Here is a 20,281-nt window from a genome sequence, read left to right as displayed (position 1 = left end):
GCCTGTGTGAGACACCTCCAGATGTATGCCGCAACAGAGTGGCCCCGGGAAAACAAAGACTTTTATACCCCAGAGAGAAACTTCTTTATTAACATTTAAACCTGGGACACTAGGCTACCCGAGGAACTTGGACCGTTGCGCTTTTGGGATTCTGCGCAGCCCTCAGCAGCTGGAAAACTCCGCAGCTTGGGCTGACGACCCAGCGCTCTAAGTTTAGGAAAGGAATCGAGGGGGGAAAAAAATAGAGCTGCTCCTTTAAGAACTTCCTTTCCCTTTACTCTATGTTTACATAACATGGGGGCCGATCCACCGCGGGCCCGGCCGGGGAAGGCAGGGAGTGGGCGCGGGAGCCCCCACGCACGGCGGGAGGCAGCGCCACGCGGGTCCGGTGCTGCGGGCTCTTGGCTGGGGGCGGGGCGGCTCCCACCTGCCCGCGCGCGGCGACGGTCCTGCCCCCGCCCCTCCGCCGCGCGCTGCCTCCGCCCCTCCCTCCCTATCCTGTTCCTTTCCTCCCTCCCGCGGGGCTCCGGCGGCGGCTGTAGCGCTCAGCGCGGGCAGGTCCCCTGCTGCCCGGTCCCATTTGTTGTCTAGTCTGGCTCGGGGCGGCCGCGGCTTGCGGAGCTCCGGAAAGCCCGGCGGGGCAGCCGCGCAGCCACGACGGAGCAGCCTCGGGACTGGCCGCCCCGCGCCCCCTTCGCCGCCGTGCCCTTCCCCGGCGCGCTCACCCCCTTCTCGGGATGGGATTGTAGCGGCGGCGCGGACTCTGCGGGGATCGCGGCGGAGGCGGCGGCGGCCGAGCGGGGCTCCATGTTTTCCCCCGACCAGGAGGAGCACTGCGCCCCCAATAAGGAGCCGGTGAAATACGGGGAGCTGGTGGTATTGGGGTGAGTCCTGGCATCCCCGACCTCGGGGAGAGTAGGAGCGGGCGGCGAGCGCCCCGGGCCGGATAGCCGCCGCGCGCCCGCATCCCATAGCGGCGCCAGCGGGGAGGCTCTGGCGCTCTTTGGGGACCACCACGGCGCTGGGAACGGCCGGAGAGGCTGGGAGGGCTGGGACGGCGGGTGCCGAGGCGGGAGCCTGGAGGCGCTCACCGCGCTGAGGAGGGTGGCGGAGGAAGTGGAGGAGCGGGCCCGGCCCCCGGGGGGCGGTGGAGGGGACTGGGGTGACCTCACACCCCGCAGGGCTCAGTGCTCGCGCACGAAGTGCGTGCTAGTGCCGCAGGGGCAGGGGCTCGACTTCCCCGAGAGCGCCGAGCCGAGGAGGGTCGGTCGGGGCCGGGACTGAGGCGCCACCGTCGCAGGCACTTGGCTGTGTCGCAGGAGACCCCCCCGGTTGGCGGAGCTGAGAGGTTCCCGAGGCCCTGCGCAGGGGGGCCCTATGTCCCCGCTCGCTGTGGGTCCGGGGCCCCGAACTCTGAGCGAGGCGCAGCCAGCTGGCGGCTGCGGCGGGCGTCCGCGGGCAGCCCTTAGCACATTGTTAAGGCGACCGCGGCGGGCCGCCGCAGCCCGCGGGCAGTGAACTGTCTCTGACCCGGGCGGCCCGCAGGCCCACGGCTCACGGCGCCGCGAGCGCCCTGGAGGGGCGAGGACGCGGTGGCGCCTGGCCGCACCCCCTCTGCCCCTCCACCCCGGGCCGTGGCCTCGCAGATGTCCTCCCGGAGGCGGAAAGCTCGCCAGCCTTGCCTGCCTCGGCTCCCTATCTGCTTGTGAAAACCACATTTTGAAGCTAGTAATTATCCACGATCGTTAAACGGCAGCAGTGAGAGACTTCATCTACTTCCCGAGTTTCCTTGTGACATTTCTATTGTTTACCCTTAATAAGCCGGGAGGGAGGCTTCACCAGAGGAAAGCTGGATAGGATAAAGTGGGCAGTGAAAGGGGAGTGGACTGGGAGGGGGAAGCGCAGGAAACTCAGGAGAAAGAGCAGCTTCGGTTTAGTACTGGAGGAGAAAGGATTATTTTTTCCTTGGGATGTGTCACTCCTGGGAACCCGCGCTTTTGCCCTTGTCTGTTGAAAGACCTGTACTCAGAACATCACGAGTGCTGATAAGTGGGCTTCGCACACAGGTGGGACATCTTAAGAATGGGAAGACTCAGAGCTCAGAAGAAAAGTGTTTTGATAACGGGATACATCGAAGTGCGTGTCGACTTAAAAATAATTTTAGAAGATTTTTAAAGAGAAGCTTCTAGACACAGGACAACTCAAAGTTGTCTAGTCCTCACTTTGCCGCTACAGGGTTAAGTTATTGAAAATCTCATTGCCTATTTTGAAGCTACGGGCAAATACGCCAAATACGCGTTTTTCTCACCTGCACCTAATTGCACTTAAAAGACGGATGTTAAGGTTCACTGGAAGGAGGGAGGAACGACAAGGAAAAAGGCAGAGTTTAGCTTCTCTTATGTAACCTCAGCCCAACCTAATTTTGTGGAGTTTGGTTTTGTTTGTGTGGCTGGCTTCAGAGTATGTTTAACATGGTGAACCTGACCGGAAAGATTAAGTTGTGCCAAACTTTATTTCATTATTTCCTTTTGAGGAAATCATTGTTGAGATGCTTCAGAAAAGCCATGTGTGAGTGGGTCTGGAGAGGTTTTGTGTTCATAGCTGGAAGTGTAGGGCACTTCGAAGCCCTAGAAAGGATTTATACTCTGGATGTCCCCGGGTCATAGGCTCACTCTAAAGTCGACTCTGTCAGTGCGCAGCCAACTGCGTGTTCTCTAATGCTTTTCCAGGAGGCCCCGAGGAGTGTGACATAGTTGGCACTTACCTGACACTCGGCAGTTCTGTGTACAACTGCTATGTGCCTGCACTGTGTAGGCATTGAGGATCAGCAGGGGACAAAGAGCTTTCCATTACAGTGTGGTGTGGCAGGCATGAACAGAAAGAATCCTGTAAACAAATGAATAATAAATGACAGTTTCAGGTGTTGCCAAGTATTCAACAGAAGTGGGTTAACTCAGGGAATGTCTGCTCTAGGCAGGTGTTTTCTTTAGGAGGTCAGGGCAAGACTCTGAGGAAGTGAAATGTGAGTTGAGAGCAGACTGCTGAGAAGATGCTAGTTTGGTTTTTGAATTCTCAAGACAAATTGTGGTCTTTTTTTCTTTGTTGAGAGTAGGTTTTTGACTCTTTAGCAATATTGAATACATCAAACAATACTGGGGGACTAGGGAAAAGTAGGTAGACTTTAAAAAGACCCTTAATTTTTATACCCCACTCTTAGGACTTAAGACAGTGTCCTCCGTCTTAAAACAACAATAACAATCAAATTAAAAAATAATGTCGACCTTGCATGCCTGATCATCTAGGACATAAGTATTGGTAAACAGAATGTGTAGTAGATTTTCTTACTGGTAAAGTTAATCTTAAGATCACAAAATGCTTAATATTGAGCAGGAAGGGAAAAGGACTCATGGACGTGGACAACAGTGTGGTGATTGCTGGGGGTGGGGGGTGTGAGGGGACTAAATGATAATGCAAGAATGCAATAAAAAGTAAAAAAATTAAAATGCTCTATATTGATAGAAGCTTCTATAAAATACAAGGCTTTCTTCTGTTTTTGAAACTAGGTGTGACCCTCCTTTTCACTTCTCCTTTAAATTTTATAGAGAAATGTTGCTGAGATCCTGGAGCACAGACAGGAACTATGCTGTGTGTGTCTGTACACAGACATGTATATGTGAGGAGCTGTGTATGTGTATGTCTGTGTCCATTTAGATATACTTCTGCACCTTGTCATGTGCTATACAATATCAAGGGAATTTCCAGGTATTTAGGATTTTAGGAGGGTCATCGCTTTCTTGGTAGGTAAGTGGAATTTAATTATTTCATGACTCCAATCAGTGACTGTATCACAGCCCCATCTCTTGGCTCTGCCCGTGATGTAATTGAAGATAGAGAAAATGATTGGTCTCTTAGGTCCTTTTCTCTGTGTTTTAAACCTGACTACACTGTTAAAGTTGGGTAAGTGTGTCAGGATTTGAGAGGCAGTTCAGTGTAGCGGGGAGAACAGGAAGGCATGGTCGGGAGACCTGGATTTTATTCCTGCTTTCTTGCAGGCTGGCTTTGTGATTTTTACTTGGTCCCCCATTCCATCTCTGTTTCTTTTACACTAATGAAAATGATCGGATTAGGTAGTCATCAAGGGCCTTCCTGGTCTGTGCCCTGTAATACTGCTAATTGGCTGAAAAGTGGAAAATGTATCATTAATGTATTCTAGATAACCTGGCTTTTGTTGATTTTGTATATTCAGCTGATGGTGCTAGAATTTGAACTTCGTTTAAATAGAAAAGACCAATGTTGTGATTACTTTTTATGAAATAGATAGGTGCAAATAGTAAGCCTTTCTACTATTTAAAAAAATTATAGTAGCATAAACATACATACATTTGGCTCATTGGTGTTAGGTTGTGCATGAGGGCATTTAAATTTGGTAAAACTTTCTGTTCCAAGTTTAAGAAAGGCAATGATGTTTTGAAATTAAGCTAAGTAGGTTGAAATAGCTAATATAAAGAAGAGATAATCTGATAGAACTTTAGAACTGGAAGGAGCCTAAGAAATCCTGGTATGTGTTCAGCCCTTTTATTTCACAGATGAAGAAACTGAGGCTCCAGGAAGGGAGGGGACTTTTGTATGTCCAAAGCTGAGCTGGGTCGCTGCATGGCCAGGTCACCGATTTCCCGCTTTGGGGCTGGGAATTGAATCCAGAAAGGTATTCTTCCCTCGTGTAAGTTAGAAAAACAAACAAAAAACCCCAACCTTGAAGCTTTGAGGCATGCCATGCAGCTCTCTTGCTGACTAATGGCCTATCATGGTTTTTGGGAAAATGTTGCTTATACTCTAGTTTCTCTAACCTCACAATTGAATGGATAGTATATTTTGCAAGGCTTTACTTTTCATTTGATGTTCACAAATGTATTTTTATTGGCTATTTCAACCAAAGGCTTTTAACCCAGGGTCCACAGATGCAATCCAGGGAGTATTTGAACTTGGGGAAAATTGCATCTCTGTTTTCACTATAACTCAAACTGAGATTTCGCATTTCACTCAACTTAAGAGAACAGGCAGCAAACAGACTTGCTGCTAGATTTGTTGTTTATGCATTAATACAGGCTACATGTACTGTTGTGTCATGATCCAAAACTATCTTGATAACTAGTATAATTGACTTCACTTGTAATCCTTTGTATTTTACTTTATGCACTTAAAAACATTTTTATTAGAAGGGCTCAGCAGGCTTTACCAGCTTGCTATTGGGACAAAAATGGGTTAAAAACCTTGAAAATGAAAGCTTATAAATATGACTGAAAATGAAACACTTCAGTATAAACTGATCAGGGTCTGCACAAAGGTCAGAGTGCCTACTTTTTTCCCTTTGGATGGTGTAGCATTCTAGCAAATAAGACCGAGAGGACTGTTGCTTGAGGAGTTCATGGTCTTTATTTTTTAAACAAGCAGCTCCTTATTTCTTTTTGTTTTAACCTTGGCACTTTGCCTTGACTCCACCTCCCCTTGGTAGTAATAAGAAACCTTAAAATATACCCTAACACTCCCTTTTCTCATCCTCCTATCCAACTTGGGCCCAAAGACATCAGACACTAGTATTGTGTATATAGACTAAAAGGCCTTTGAATTTCTTCCTTTTTTAAAAAAAAATAAAACACAATCTCTACTGTCAGTCAGCGTCACTTGGTGTGTGGGGTGATTTGAAGAGCTCAGATCTGTTGGTGTGGATGGAGTGTCTAATTCTGTGGGCTGTTAAGGGTCATGATGTTCCTGGCTTTGGGTTGCTATATATTCCGTTACTAACTTTAGCCTTGTTTGGGGTCTGTGGCTGTCTGTATGGTTTCTCGTCTGGCTTGCTCAGATTTGTTTGTTTCTCTCTTTAACATACCAAGACTGAAACCTTCATTAGGACTATTCATTTTTGGTTGTATTTCCTCATGTGATCAATATTTGTTTTATGTAAACAAAAATAAAACCAGGTTGATTCCGTTCCCAGCAACTTTACCAAATGTGTTTTATGCAAAAGATAAAGCAGCTTATGCAGAGACCCCCCCCAAACTCTTAAAACACACTAGTTGCTGTATTTGAGGGAGACTGATCTGGCCACACTGGGGCCGGGGTCTTGCAGCCGCTTTGTGGGGTGAGGAGGCGGGGGGTCAGCAGTTTCCTCCCTGAAGGAGCGCGTGGGGCTGCAGGCCAGCTTTTGAATGGGGACCGCAGTGACTTTGTGGACTTCACTGGTATGGGAGAAAAAGGTGTTTTTAACTCCTTTCCATTTAATTAAAGGTCTTTCCTGGCATGTGCAGAATCTGTTTCATAAAAAGAAAAATGAGGGGAAGGATGATTTGTTATTAGTTCTTACTGGACTTACTGTCACCTTCATTTTTTGGAAAGTAAAATAACAAAAGCAGAAAGTGCTTCATATTTCTTAATTTTGTGTAAGGAAGATATTTTCAACCAGTATCTCACCTCACATGATCAGTTTTGAGGTATGTGGCCAGTAATCTATGACAAGTAATAAAGTGTGGATCTTTCATTGATTCAGAGATGTCCCATTTATACTGTCGTTTTTTTACCCACTTGCATTCTGACATGTTTTCTCAAGTGTCAGAAAAAGGTGTGGAGTTACATTAGGCTAGCCAGGAATTTATTCATTCAACAAATATTTATCAGGCGCCTCCTCTTCCACACAGGGGGAGTACAGCTAGACAAGGCGGACACATCCCTGCCCTTGTGCATTGCTATCTCATTCTCACCACAGCCCCTTAGTCAACAGGCATCACTGACATGGAGTTCATTTATTTATCTTGCAAATATTTGAGCATCTACATGCTCTGCTCAGATGCAGTGGTGAGCAAAGCAGGGCTGATCCTTTTCTGCGGAGCCTACAGCTCAGAGACAGAAAGCAATTTAGAGCATAAGCTGTGATGGGGGACACATTAGGGTCACCTCGCCCTGTGCCAGGAAGAGAAGAGGACGGCCAGCGCAGGTGAGCGGGAAGGAGTGCTGTGGAAGAGGAGACCCTCACTGTATTCTAAGACCCAGAGGTGAGGGGTCCAGTTGCTCCTCCGAGGGCTGGAGGAGAGAGTGGCCGGGTGAAATAATGAGAGAGAAGAATGGGAGGACAGGTTGTGGGGGGCTTTGAAAGTTATCAAAAGGATTTTGGGTTTTACCCCAAGGGCATGGGAGACTGTAGCTGGTTTTCAGCGCTGAAATGGGCGTAGGGAAAGCAAAGAGGGATGCAGCAGGAAGTGGAGGGAGACCTGAGGCTGGGCCCCAGAGATAGGCAAAGAGGGAACCGAGTGTGAGTGAGCAGGCCGCTGCCCTGGTTCCAGCTTCTGGTTCTAGCCCCTTGTGAGCCCTCATTGCATCCCCTGCTCAGAGTTCTGTGTGACTGGCCATCCGTTCATTCGGTGACTCAAAGATACTCAGGACGGGCACTGCCCGAGGCCCTTGGCCCCGCACAGTTGCAGATGAGATGGACTGCGACCCTGCCTGCGCCAGTGGCGGCAGCGGAGCCGGCAGACGGAGATAAAACGTTTCATCTCAGAGAGTGCTACGAGGAAAATAAAGCAGAACAAGGGGAGGGGGCGGTGGGTGATTGGGTGGGCAAGAGTGGAGACCAGTGGGGGGATTCTTGTAGACAGAATAACCAGGAAAAACTTTTCTGAGAGAATAGTCCTGTGTCCTCTGAAAGGGCCTACCTTTTTCCGTTTTTATTTACTTCTGTTTAAGCCACGCTGCATGGGGTCTGCTCCTACTGCCAAAGGATTCCTAGTTTTTTATTAGTTAAGGTGGGAAACTATATATACAGTTTACCAAAGGGGAAATGGAGGTGTGAAGAAACATAAGGGCAGTTGTTCAACATCCCTGGGCACAAACAGGGTTCAGTCGCGGTGCTGCTTGCTGTGTGCCCAGAGCTGTGATTGCATCCCACTAGAGTGCATTGAAACCCTCTGGGCTTTCCTTTGGGGGCAGGGACTCTGATTTCCACCCCCCACCCCCCGTAAAGTGCGGGGCACACCTTTTCAGGTGCATGGTGGGAGCTCAGTGTCTCGAAGGAATGGATTCTGTGGCATACTCCAGCGTGCCCTGCTCAGCACTGAGGTGTCTCTGGGGCTCAGAGAATGTTTCACTATTTGAAAGGAACGCAGATTCTGTAGCACAGCTGTGGCTTTGTAAACAATCCTCCCAACATTTAAGGCCCAAGTTAAAGGCTCCCTGTAGTACTAACCACCTACATTACTGACATCAGATACTCCAGTTTCAACCTTTGTTTGTTTTTCTTTTTGTCAGTCACCTAACAGTCATTTTGTCACCTGCAGAAAGTTCTGCCTTGAAGGGAAGCAGGCCATCTGTTCCCATTCCGCCAGCTGCTCTGGGCGCATTGCAGTGCACCACGGTGGCGCGGCGCTGAAAGGCTGTGGTCATTAGTGCCTGTTAATGGTGGCTGGAAATACTGTGGAATACAAGCCTCTTGGATGACAAACCTAATAAATATGCATTGGGGGTATTTTCAGTAGCAGGTTTTAAGACTATTGCAAGTCATTCTCTATTGAGGTTTTATTTCCAGCCATCCATATAATGCCTCTCACTCTCAAACACTTAACTCTGTTTCCTGCTTTTCTGTTTGTGCAGAATCTGTTCTCAGTATAAGGATCATTATTTGAAGCTTTGTATGTCCATTCTAATTTATGCTGGTTTAATAGAATCCCACCAAAGCAGGCATTTGCGTGTTTGGATTCTAGGCTTTTGGTATGAAACAGTTCTTTCTTACTCCCAAGTGCCTCCAAGGAGCTGCAGGAGCTCCTGCCCATTTCCCGTCCATGCCTGGCCTTCTCATGCCTCCTGCTGTAGTCATGGAACGTGGCACTTGCCATGGGGGAGCAATTAGAATATTCTGGAGCACTGGAGTGATTGGTTGGTTACCTGAGGAAAGGCCCTTTCTGGCCGAGGATTCTAGACGCAAAGTAGTATGCTTCACGCCAGATCTCATAAAGTTAGGCAGACTGGACCCTTGCTGGAGTACGGGAGATTCACTGTGGTTTGGGTTGAGGATGGAATCTGTTTTTCCTCCGTGTGTCTGTCAGTAGTTTATGCTCCTTGACATAGTTTTTCACATACTTGAACTATTTTCACTTAATAAACTTTCAGTAGTTTAACACTTTCAACCGTCTAGTGAAAGAATTGTACCTCATGCTCAAGTTCTTGAGGTGGACATTGATCCAAGTTTCCCAGTTGGTTTTGCAGTCAGTTGGAGATCAGGTAAGAGAACTCAGGGTTTTGACTCGATCCCATGTTCTCCGCCTGTTGTCTTCAGATGTGGTCAGCAATAGGTCCTCGTATGTGCGTGCTGGACCTCCCGTGAGGAGGCGAATCCCCTCCTCCTGAATATGAGCTGGTTTTGTGGTCTGCTCGGACCAGTCTGTGTAGAGGAATTAAAGCTTTGTGACTTTTGGATGTTGCCTTAAGGGGTGTTGTAGCTTCTGTTTTTGTTCTCTGTATTAATTTACTACAACTGCCATAACAAAACACAGACTGGGAGGCTTAACGAGCAGAAATTAATTTTCTTACAGTTTGTGAGACTAAATGTCCAAGGTCAGGGTGTTGGCAGGTCCTGTTTCTCATGAGGCCTCTCTGCTTGGCTTGCGGATGGATGTTCTCACGTATGTTTTTCTCTGTGTGTGCCCATCCCTGGCGCCCTTCCTAGTTGGGACACTAGTCATATTGGATGAGGGCCCACCCATAGGACCTAAGTTAACTTTAATCACCTCTTTAAAGACCCTCTCTCTAAATACAGTCACATTCTGAGGTATAGTGGGGGTCAGGACTACAATATATAAATTCAGGTCAGAACACCCTCTTTGAAGGCAGTTGCCGTGAAAGGAAGTCTGACTATCCTGCTGGAGAGAGTGGCTGTGGTGGGTGAGAGATGAAAAAGCAGAGGAGACCCGGCCACCCCCCGGCCAGTCCAGCTGAGGCAGCAGACCTGGGAGTGAAGTCATCTTGGATCCTTGAGCCCACCGAGCTGTCCCAGTCCACTCCACCTGGAGCAGAGTTGAGCCGTTTCTCCAAAGCTCTGACCAATTAAAGAGCCGTGAGTGCCCATTGTTTCAGCTGCTGGGCCAGCCGGCCACACAGCCAGCCGCTGTGTTGGGACGGTTGTTACGCAGTGGCAGAGCACTCAGACGCCGCAGCCTCGCAGCTGCATGTGGTTCAGTTCTCAGAGCGGACAGACTAACACAAAATAATTCACTGAGTTTTTCTTGAGTTTTTTTTTTTTTGTTTCCTTCAGGTTATTGGTTATTTTAATAATCACAGTTTTAGCTTTTTAGATGGGTTATTCCAAATACTAAGTACTATCTGGTCTGAGAATTTTAGCTAACAAAAGTATTTGTGGAATGACTTTATCACATGTAAGTCATCTGTGAGTCTCTTTGCATTTGTTAATGTCCGTAATCAGTATTCTCTCATGAAATTCACTGAGAGCCGGCAGTTGAAGAACGGCCTAGCTTAGCTGAGAACCGTGCTTCTGGTGGATTTGAACACAGCGGCTCTGACCCAGGACAGCTAACTTGTGACACAGATTTCCAGGCCTTTAAAGGCCACCTGACATGAAATAATACAACTAACAGATTTGATTATGGGAGGTCACTAGACCAGCATCTTGCAGGTCCAGGGCGGTGCATGGGCAGAAGAATGTTTCCTCACTGCAGCCGGGAGGTGAAGTGATAGGATGAACAGCTCTCTTCTACTGGTTGTTCCACGTGGGAGTAGCAGGCACAGTTTCAGCTTTGTGAGAGAGTGAGTTAACTAATTCTCGGGATAGAACTTATTTGGAATCTCCAGAGGGGTCTCTGTTTTCTCTTTTGTCATTCATTTCCTCCTACCTTTGTCTCCTGTCCTCTGCTGGGACAGTAGCTTGTGCTGGCCTTAGCTTTCCCCTGAGAGATGGTGGCGGTGGGATAAAGCCATCATTCTCTTGCTCAGTGATGTGGTCGGAAGCTTGTGCTAGAACCTGTGAATGTTTTGGGGTCAAACCCCACCCTGCAGAGCAATCAAGGATCAAAGAACCTTTATGCTCGTAGCCAGCTGCCCTCTGGAGCCTTGCTTTCCCCAAACGCCCAAGAGATGGTGTCCCATGTGCAGTCCCCACCCGCGGAGAGGATCTGCAGCCCCACTGCCCTCCTTCCCCAGCCTCCCAGGGGCCTGCGTGCAAACCATCCACGAATCACCCTTGGGGAGGAATAACTGGGTGCTCCTTTTCCGGGCCATTATTGCACGCCAGGGTCTTAGCTGTCTGAGGCTCAGCTGTGCCCAGTAGCAGAAGTGTGGGGACAGCTGGGATGGTATTGCCCACAGAACAGCCCCTCTGGCGGTGTATTGATCCTGTTGCCAGGAAAGAAGAGCAGATTCATATCCTGCTTGCAGCAGGTACAGGGTCTCTGCCCACTGTCCTGTTGGCTCTCCCTGCTTGCCCATTACTCCCGTGTTAACCTCCGCCTCGTCTTCGGGGCTCTCCGCTCCCTTTGAATTGAAGTGCAGGCCCCTGCTCTGAAGCCTACAGAGATGTCCAGCCTTTTGGCATCTCTGGGCCACACTGGAAGAAGAAGAGTTGTCTTGGGCCACACATTAAATACACAAACACTAATGAACACTGATAAGCAAAAAAAAAAAAAAAGGTTTTAAGTAAATTTACGATTCTGTGCTGAGCCACATTCATAGCCATCCTGGGCCACATGCAGCCCACGGGCCCGTGGGTTGGACGTCCTGCTGAAATCATGTTTAAAGGGGGGTGCATCAGGATCTGAGTGCTTGAGTGTGTTCTCTCTCTCTCTTCCTGCAAGACTGAGGAAATTCTGGCTTGACTGTTGCTACTTAGTGGCCTGATTCTTTTTCTCTTTGGGGAAGTGCACAGGGATGATGTCTTAGTATCCCATATCGAGTGCTTACTCTCAGCCAGGTCCTGTGCAAATGCTGCTCACGCCTGGCTTCCTTATGTTCTGACCAGGGGAGGCGGCTACCGTCACTTATGCACGGCATTGAGAAACTGGGCCAGGGTTGTTGGACTGTTATGTGACGGAGCTCCTATTTGAACCCAGGCCTTTCTGACTCCAGTACCTTGTTCATAAATCTTCCCTCTACTGTGTGTGTGGTTTTGAACCTAATTCATTTTTTAACCAAATCCTCTCCCTACTGGGTTCTCCTACTAAACATGGTGACAAACCTTCACTCCTTTACTGAAGTTACCGGTAAGATTATTTCCTTTTTCATGTTTACAACTTGCATGAACTCTTTTGGGGAAATTGCCTACATATGTACTTTGCCCGTTTATATTCCCAGTGTATTTTCAAAAGAAGATCAACTATATGATGTCCAGGGAATAAAAATTTGAATTCTCCTAACACCTGCTGTCTTATTTACTTGAATATATTACAGTTAAATTAATGCTTCAAGGAAGACCTGCTTTTATAATCCAAAATAACTTGAAGTCTCTCTCTCTCTCTGGTTTTGAAGCTGTGCAGTGGCAGCATGTACCCCAAAATCTTTCTTTTCTCCTTTGCTATTGCTGGTGATACCTTAGGCCAGCATTTGTGTTTTGTTGGTAGCTTGAGAAAGGGGCCTCACACACCGTCTTCTCAAGTAAAGGTCTGTCTTTGCCTGGATACTAATGTATGTTGATTTTCCCTTTCCTGTCTCTTGATCTTCCTGCTCGTATTGATTCAGAGAAAAAGCCTTCCTAGTTCCTCTTCATCTCCTCACTCACAGCACTTAATACAACTTGTTCTGGCAGTGGAACTAGTTCAGCTAATCTGAAAAGCACAGGCCAGGAAAAGTGCCTTTTATTTGTTTATTCTAAGTGTTAACTTAAACCAGATGCCAACATGAAGCTTTGATGGAGCTGTTGACTTAGACCCTTCTGGAAGCTGGTGCAGCTTCTTGCTGTCAAGTTGCAACCTTCCTGTGAAGGCAGCTGAGCCTTTTCGGTTACAGATGTGTTGGGACACATTGGACCCAGAGTCCCTTGGGGATGGGGAGCATTTGTAATAAACAGGCATCATAAGATATCAGATGGCAGAATACCAAAGGACAAATATAGCATCTTGATAAGCAATATTAGATGTTATATTGAGAAAAAGCAGAGACTTGGAAGTGCTACAGGGGAGTAATTCAATCAGGAGGTTCTGATAATGTAATAAACTACACAAGGGTGAAACTTGAGTGGTTTACACACCCTAGAATGCCCTTCAGTTGAATTATTGTCTTATAATGGTTCTCTGCCCCTGTGCTGCTGTTTTAAATATTAAAAATAACAACTCACCTTGTTCGCAGAGAGAGAAAAGATACAAATCTTCATCAGCCATAATAATCTGTGTGCCCATCTTCCCGTCTCCGACGCCTTCCATGGCTGTCAGAGCTCATGTTTTGGGTTTACTAGTTGGAAATACTGTTCTGGGTAATTATGCATATAGACTCCGTGTCGTAGGAGAAATCAGACTGCTCCTTGATGGTGCTGAGTAGTTTAGTGGTAAGCCTGCAGGCTTCTGGGAGCCCACCCACATCCCACATTCTGCCCTGGAAGAGAACACGGCTCTCCTTCATTCTCCTGGCGGTTGACGAAGAGGCAGTGAGGACTTGGGTCCCTTGCATGGTGTGCCAGGCTTGCAAGGGGGCCCAGGCCCCTGCCCTGTGCTAGTTGCTCCATTTCATCAGGCCTCCGCAGGATGCGATACCCTCCCATTGGAGAAATGGGGAAGCAGAGGTGCTGGGAGATCCGAGTGACGCCAGTGAACCAGTGAGTGGTTGTTTAGTAAAGTATTTTGAAGTTTAGGAGTTTGAGTCCTGGTCTCAGATTCTGAAACTTATACATATGCTACTTCTCAAAGCCTATATATCTTATACCACGGTCAATAGTAACTTTTAATAATGAACGCAGTGTTTGGCACTAGGTTCTGAATTTGTGTTTGTAACAATAGAAATGCTGGTGCTTTCCCCACTGGGCCACCTGGGATGGGCGGACAATGGTGTAGGGGACAGCCCTGCAGGGAGCCGGCCCCTCCGCACTGCTTGATGGCTTTGCCTGCTAACACTTCCCTTTATGTTCCTCTCCTTCAGGCCCAGGGAAAGGTCAGAGGATGCCTGCCCCTGTTTTCCTGTTACCTTCATTCAGATCAAATGTGGACAAGAGCACTGCAGTCCCTCAGGAGCAGGGCTCTGCAGAGCTCCTTACACTCAGCTGAAGTGGATTTTTCTGTGATTGAATTGTTTTTTAATCCACTTGAAGGCTCATCATGTTAGTTAGCATAAATCACATAGTCTTTGATTTTGCTGCTGTAGTAATTTCACCCCAATTTCTTCTAGGGTTAAACCACTTTTAAGTTATATGTCATAGATTCTTATAAGTTTTAGATGGCAGTACCGATCATTAGCACTAATCATTTAGCTTTCCTCCACTGACAAATTTGTAAATGGAAATTTTTAAGGCAAATCATTTATATTCAGCTAATATGGAATTAATTTAAAAAGCTCTATACTAGCCCTGGCTGGTGTGGCTCAGTGCTCAGTGGATTGAGTGCTGGCCTGCAAAGCAAAGGGTTGCTGGTTCGATTTTCAGTCTAGGGCACAGGCCTGGGTTGTGGGCCAGGTTCCCAGTAGGGGGCGCTCGAGAGGTAGCCACGCATTGATGTTGCCCTCCTTCCCTTCCCCTCTCTTAAAAAAAAAAAATCTTAAAAAGGTCTGTGCTAAAAAGATGATACATAAAGAATGTTAATGAAATTTTGGAAGAAGGAAGAAAAATCACAATATGAATATTATTTTTATTTTTCTGCACATACACTTTGTTATTGTCCATGTACAAAAACATTTTATATACTTCATTTTATACATAGTATATGTCCTGCTTTTTAAAATGTTAACTAAAAACTGACCTTTATTTTAAGAATTTGATTAATGCTAGATAAGCCAAAGATATTTTTTCTTGATCAGAACAGATCTGATCTAACACACGTTATCTAACACAATTTCTGCTTTTTGGGGGGTTTGGGTAAAGTATTGGGAATTGCCATATGATGTCTGTGGTTCTTATTTGTTCAGACAGGATCTGTGAGAGGAGAAATACAGGTTTATTATATCCACGGAGACCTTTAAACGATCTCTGAAAGGCTAGCATAGGTTCTAGGGACATGGCTTCTGGAAGTAAGTTTCTTAGGAATTTAGAGGAAGGGACACTTTAAAAGACATGTCTCCCCCAGTCAAGCCCAAGATAACTTACAGTTTTTCCCTTGGGGCCTTACCTTCCGATTTCCATTAGGTGTTCATAGAACTTTCTTCCTCTTTTTCCATCTGCTGTGCTTCTGCTCCTCAGTTCCCTTTGCCGTGTCCTGCTCACCCAGGATTTCGCTCAGGTGTCACTTCCAGTGTGATGCCCCTCCTGACCCCTCCTCCCTTTCCTTCCAGCCTGGAACAATTATTTTTAATGGGCTCTCTTTGGGACCCCCTTCAGGCCAGTGCCAGGTTTCACTCACTTGCTCTCTGTCCTAGCCCCTTGGGTAGGACCAAGCTCTCAGTGACTGGAAGGATGGATGGTCAAGGGTATTTATCTGTCGGATTAGGAAATGCCGTCTTGGAAATACAAACTTTCTGATAGGGTGGTTTCTTACTCCTTTCTTTGCTCCCTACTCAGATTTTAAATAATGGATTATTAACTTTTAAAGAAGTATTTGTTTTATTTATAATACTTTAATTAGCTTCCTAAAAGCATTGTCCTGTTTGCATCTTTCAAGTTGCAAGGTTCTTCAGCATATCAACACGATGGGCGCTCACTGACGGTTGTCTCTTCGGCCCTGAAGTGAGATGGTGGTCAATTTTCAATATTCCTTTTAAACTTTAAGAAAGAGAAGGGGTTAAAGTGGATAAGCACAGGGATGTGGTCTGGAGCTGACAGTAATTTCGGTTTTAAATGATCTTAGTGTGCAGTGTTAAAAATCTTTCTAGAAAAATCAACAAATCCAAACATGTTTTGACAGTGATAAATCTTTATTTTTGCTTCAAATTAGTTGCTGTGGTGTCTTATCTTTCCACTCTGAAGTCACAGATAAATATCCTTTCCATTATTATTTCCTGATGCTTATCACAGTGGGCTGTTGTGTTGTGTGCTGGTTGGGTCACTGCTTTTTCACTCTGCATTTTCTACTTTCAGGGTCCTTAGAGTTTTAGACAGCTTTGTGCTTATAATGTGTATATGATGTTTGCTGTTTCCAACTTTAGTGTATTTTTTATGTCCTCACAAACATCCTTGTGTGTTGACTTTTCCATGAGACCTGTTGAGTATAGCTTGTTATGTATTTGAAGCAAGACAGCTGGGTACTCTGGAAACCAACTTGAGTTTATTTTTTTCATTTCTTTTTAAAAATCATCATCACAAGGAACCAGAGATTTTGCCGTCAAACTGTTTCTTTTGCTGGAGAGGGCTGTGTGCAAGGGAGGAATATAAGGCATTTTTCTTCCCCGCTTTCTTACACTCTGCCACCCCCTACCCCCAGTCCAGTTTTTTATCCTGCCTTCAGTTCGTAGACTCTACCAGTGAATATTTGTCTCCTTTCTGTATTCCCACTCCAGTTCTTACAGGGACCATAAGAGATAATGAAATGTCTAAAATTCAGGTTATTCACAGGATTTATAACAAATGAGAGGAAAATGTGAGAGTAAAAAATTGCCCAAACGGGAGAGCAGTGTGGGGGGTGGATTGTTCTGAGTCCAGGCCCCTGTCCTTCATGGCGTCTCATGACCCCAAGGCTGTGTTCCGAGGGTCAAACCCATACTAACCTGGCTCTGTGAGCGTGTGGGCTGCCCCTGACTTGACAACATGTGGAAGGGAAAAGATGGTCTGTCCTCAGTGGGTGCACACATCTTCAGGAGTGAGCTGCAGTCCGTTTCATTTGTGAAACGTAGTTTTGTAAAGTAGCTTGATGAATGTGTTCATTTGGTTTTGATTGGACCATGACGAGAGGCTGTCTTATGGTGAGTGCTGGGCTGATTATTTTTGCCTTGTAGATTTTTCTTTCTGGTGTATTATGAACACCTGCTCTCAATAAAAGAAAATTAACAGAAGTTGCAAATATTTCCTCAGAATGAGAAATAATGTTTGGGCATGGTAGCCCAGAGATTTTGGTAGAATTTTGGTTGATGAGTCAATTTATTACTGAAGATCTGTCTGAAGTGAGATTTCTCCAAGAGCTGACATTTTTGGCTTTCTATTATAAATGTATTAGTTACACCTGGTGACTGTTATTAAATCAAAAACAGCCTTTATTTTTTCTGATAGAAAACATTCCAAAAGCTAGAACTCTGGCCTCTTCTGGACCAGAAGTAATTGGGTAAAAAAAGACTAACAATTTGCTGAATTTTCTGCTTATTAAGAAAATTGAGCCAAGCTTGATATAGTAAGGTTTTCAGTTACCCGGGATGTTTCAGGCATGGCATGCTAATGGACCATGAAAGTTTTAGATTAGCTGACAGTTAAGTAGAAATCTCTACAGAGGATTTCTTTCCTGTGATGTAAGTGACAGATTGCATTATATTAGTTTCAGGTACACAATATCACAACTTGGCGTTTGTATGTAGCACGAAACGACCACTAAGGCTAATTAACATCCATCCTCCTCCATGATCGCAGATTTGTTTTCCTCGTGATGAGAACTTCTATGATCAGTGGAGGATTTCGATAAAATGCAATAAATATGTGGAGTCTGCTGAGTCTTGCTCTGATGACTTGGGTTCCCCTTATGGATCTGGGTGAGCATTAGCGATCATTGAATGACACTGGATTTGAGAGCTAGAAACCTGGGGCCCACAGGGATCCCATGAAAATCTTTTAAAAACATGTTATTTCCATACATAAAAATTTGAAAATAAAAATTATGTATCAGAGGCAACTGTGCCTTGGTGAAGTTCCATTGGTCCACTTGCGTTCTGCGTATTTGGGTGCTGCAGTGTCTCCCTGGCGGAGTGCTGGCGTGTGCGGCCCACGGCTTCTTCGGTTGCACCCAGAGGCTCTGCGTGTAGGTGGCATGGCAGCAAAACCAACACATTTGCTTCTGTGGACCGTGTGATTTAGAAGCATCAGTGTTAATTGCCAGATTATATTTTTAACCTTTTAACTGGTGGTTTTTTTTTAATGCATTGAGCTGTTGAAAATGAGATTAAATCAGGGTTTCAGCTGAGGAGAATTGGTACCTGAAAGCAAAGCTAGAGCTTGTCATACATACGTGAGATACCATTCTCCAGGGCTGTTCATTTGGAGGGATGCCTTTGTTTAAATAAGAATAAAAATAACAATGGACTCCTTCAGCCTACTAACCTTGGTAACTGTGGCATTCTCTGATGCAATTTATTGAATGCCAAGTATATTTAATTGATGTAGAAGGCATGGAGTTTATATGGGACACCTGCCAGTGTTCTCACTTTAAAGTTGAATGGGAGTCTTTCTTCTCCTTTTTCTCCTTCTTCATTCCTGTTTTCCTCCTCCTCCTCCTCTTGTTGTAGGTGAGCAGTTTTAAGATTATTCCTATTCAGGAGACTGGCAGTTTGCCTTTAACAACTAACTTCCTGTAGGATTTTCAGTTGGAGAAGAACCTGCCAGCGTGAAATTAGTCTGTTTTCCAGCTCTCCCGAAAAGCTGCTTCTTTCCTGCCTTCTGGGTAGAGGTGACTGTGATTGGGCTTGGTGTCTGGTCTCGTAGAGCTGAGAAGGGTTGGTTGAGTGTTGGCAGAACACAGGGAATTTCACCCACCCAGTAGAAGCTTCGTTTTCATCCGCTTATAGTCCTAAAGGTGAGGGCTTCAACTTTATAGGGAGGAGCCCAAGATAGGGTCTGTAACCTCTTTCAGAAAGTGGTTTAGGGCTTCTCATTAGCATAAGAATCCCAAAGTAACTTTGCTTTCCTTGGGAAGTGCCTAGTGAGATGATTTTCTCAGGTGAAATTTGAGAATTTCTTTCCAGCCATTGGAGTGGGTAATAAGAGAAAAAAGGGCTTTTGCGGCCACATTAACAAGTAACTGCTTCATGTCTGGATTAAAGTGAAGGAGAAGAATGAAAACCTAAGCTATCCAGAGTTTAGTGGTTCTCTAGGCCTGTTCTGCGGCCAGGACAGCACACTTTTTTCTCCAGGTCCCCCCAAGGAGCCTGGTTCCCCGCCGCCTCCAGAACGTTGTTTATTCGAGTGTCCAGAGTTGATTCTTCTGTGGACGATGAGGCACAGGCGAGGTGGATTTGTGCAGGCTTTTCTCCTTTTTAGGATACCAAGGAGCACAGTTAGTGTATGAAAAATGACCACTCACATTAATGTGTGGTCCCTTAACATTTTCATCAGTCATTAAATAAACAACAAGATTGTGTGATCAAAGCGAGGCTGGTGGTTTGGCTGTAAGGTCTTAAACCATTCTCAGTTAATTTAAGTTGTTTAAGTGCTTTATTTAGGGGGTTAAATGTAGATTCATCTTTGCTGATGAGTTCAGAAACCGGTAAGAGTGATGCTTGGATCACTGTCATAGAAATGCCATTTGATTCCAGACATTTCTGTTTGAAGTGTGGACAATGAGCCCATCGATCTGCTCTGCGTGGCAGGTTCCCACTGACGGTTGCTTCTTTCCTACACGGTTCGGGGAGGCTCCAGGATGCCTCTTCCCCTGCTCCTTGGCTGCAGACACCCCTGGAGGAGGCTGCCCTGGGCTGTCAAGTGTTTTGTGGGGGGCAGCCAGGCCACGTGTCCTGCCTCTTGCCCGCCCGCTCCGTGCACCCGCTTGCCAGGGCGGCCTGCGTCTGCTGTGTGCTCACCGGAGCATTGCAGTGCTCAGAAAATTGCCTTCCCCGAGGATTGGCAGTTTTTGTGTAGAGCAGTCATTTTTCATGAGGAGGTAAAACTAACTTCAGGAGCAGTCTCTGAAAACTGTACATGTAGTTAGTAAGAAGTGCCGAGTCCCCAAACAGGGAGTGTGTTTTTACATAGGTTTCAACACAAAGCACCTTACATTTGGAGTTTTAATCCTGTTGTGGAATTTTAAAAAGGCATTTTCCAGGATTTGAGCATCTCCTCTTCTTGGAATCCCCTGCAACTTTTTAATCAAGAAAAAATGCAGGTGGTTCTGTGGCTCTTTTTGTCTTTCGAAGACTAAAAAACTATTCATGAGTTACTATTTCTTTTTAATATAGCTGCACAGGAAAATACTGTGAAATGCAGTTTCGTAAGAGGAGTATTATCTAGTAGGGTAAATACCCAAATTGA

The 20,281-nt window shown here is 46.1% G+C and overlaps 1 protein-coding gene across 1 annotated transcript in view; it reads left to right on the top strand.

Annotated features, from left to right (window-relative positions):
• Window positions 1–485: 485 nt before the first annotated feature.
• The window catches only part of PELI2 (pellino E3 ubiquitin protein ligase family member 2), a 162,110-nt gene continuing 142,314 nt past the window's right edge, over window positions 486–20,281 (top strand). Inside the window, exon 1 of the mRNA XM_037155722.2 lies at window positions 486–884. Coding sequence (XP_037011617.2) covers window positions 808–884 — 77 coding nt within the window. The 5' untranslated portion in view covers window positions 486–807. The remainder of the gene's footprint in view (window positions 885–20,281) is intronic.

This window comes from Artibeus jamaicensis, unplaced genomic scaffold, assembly GCF_021234435.1.
Source record: "Artibeus jamaicensis isolate MK-2021 breed Jamaican fruit bat unplaced genomic scaffold, CSHL_Jam_final contig_548, whole genome shotgun sequence".
Taxonomy (NCBI): Eukaryota; Metazoa; Chordata; class Mammalia; order Chiroptera; family Phyllostomidae; genus Artibeus; species Artibeus jamaicensis.
This window is presented reverse-complemented; position numbering and strand designations above follow the sequence as displayed.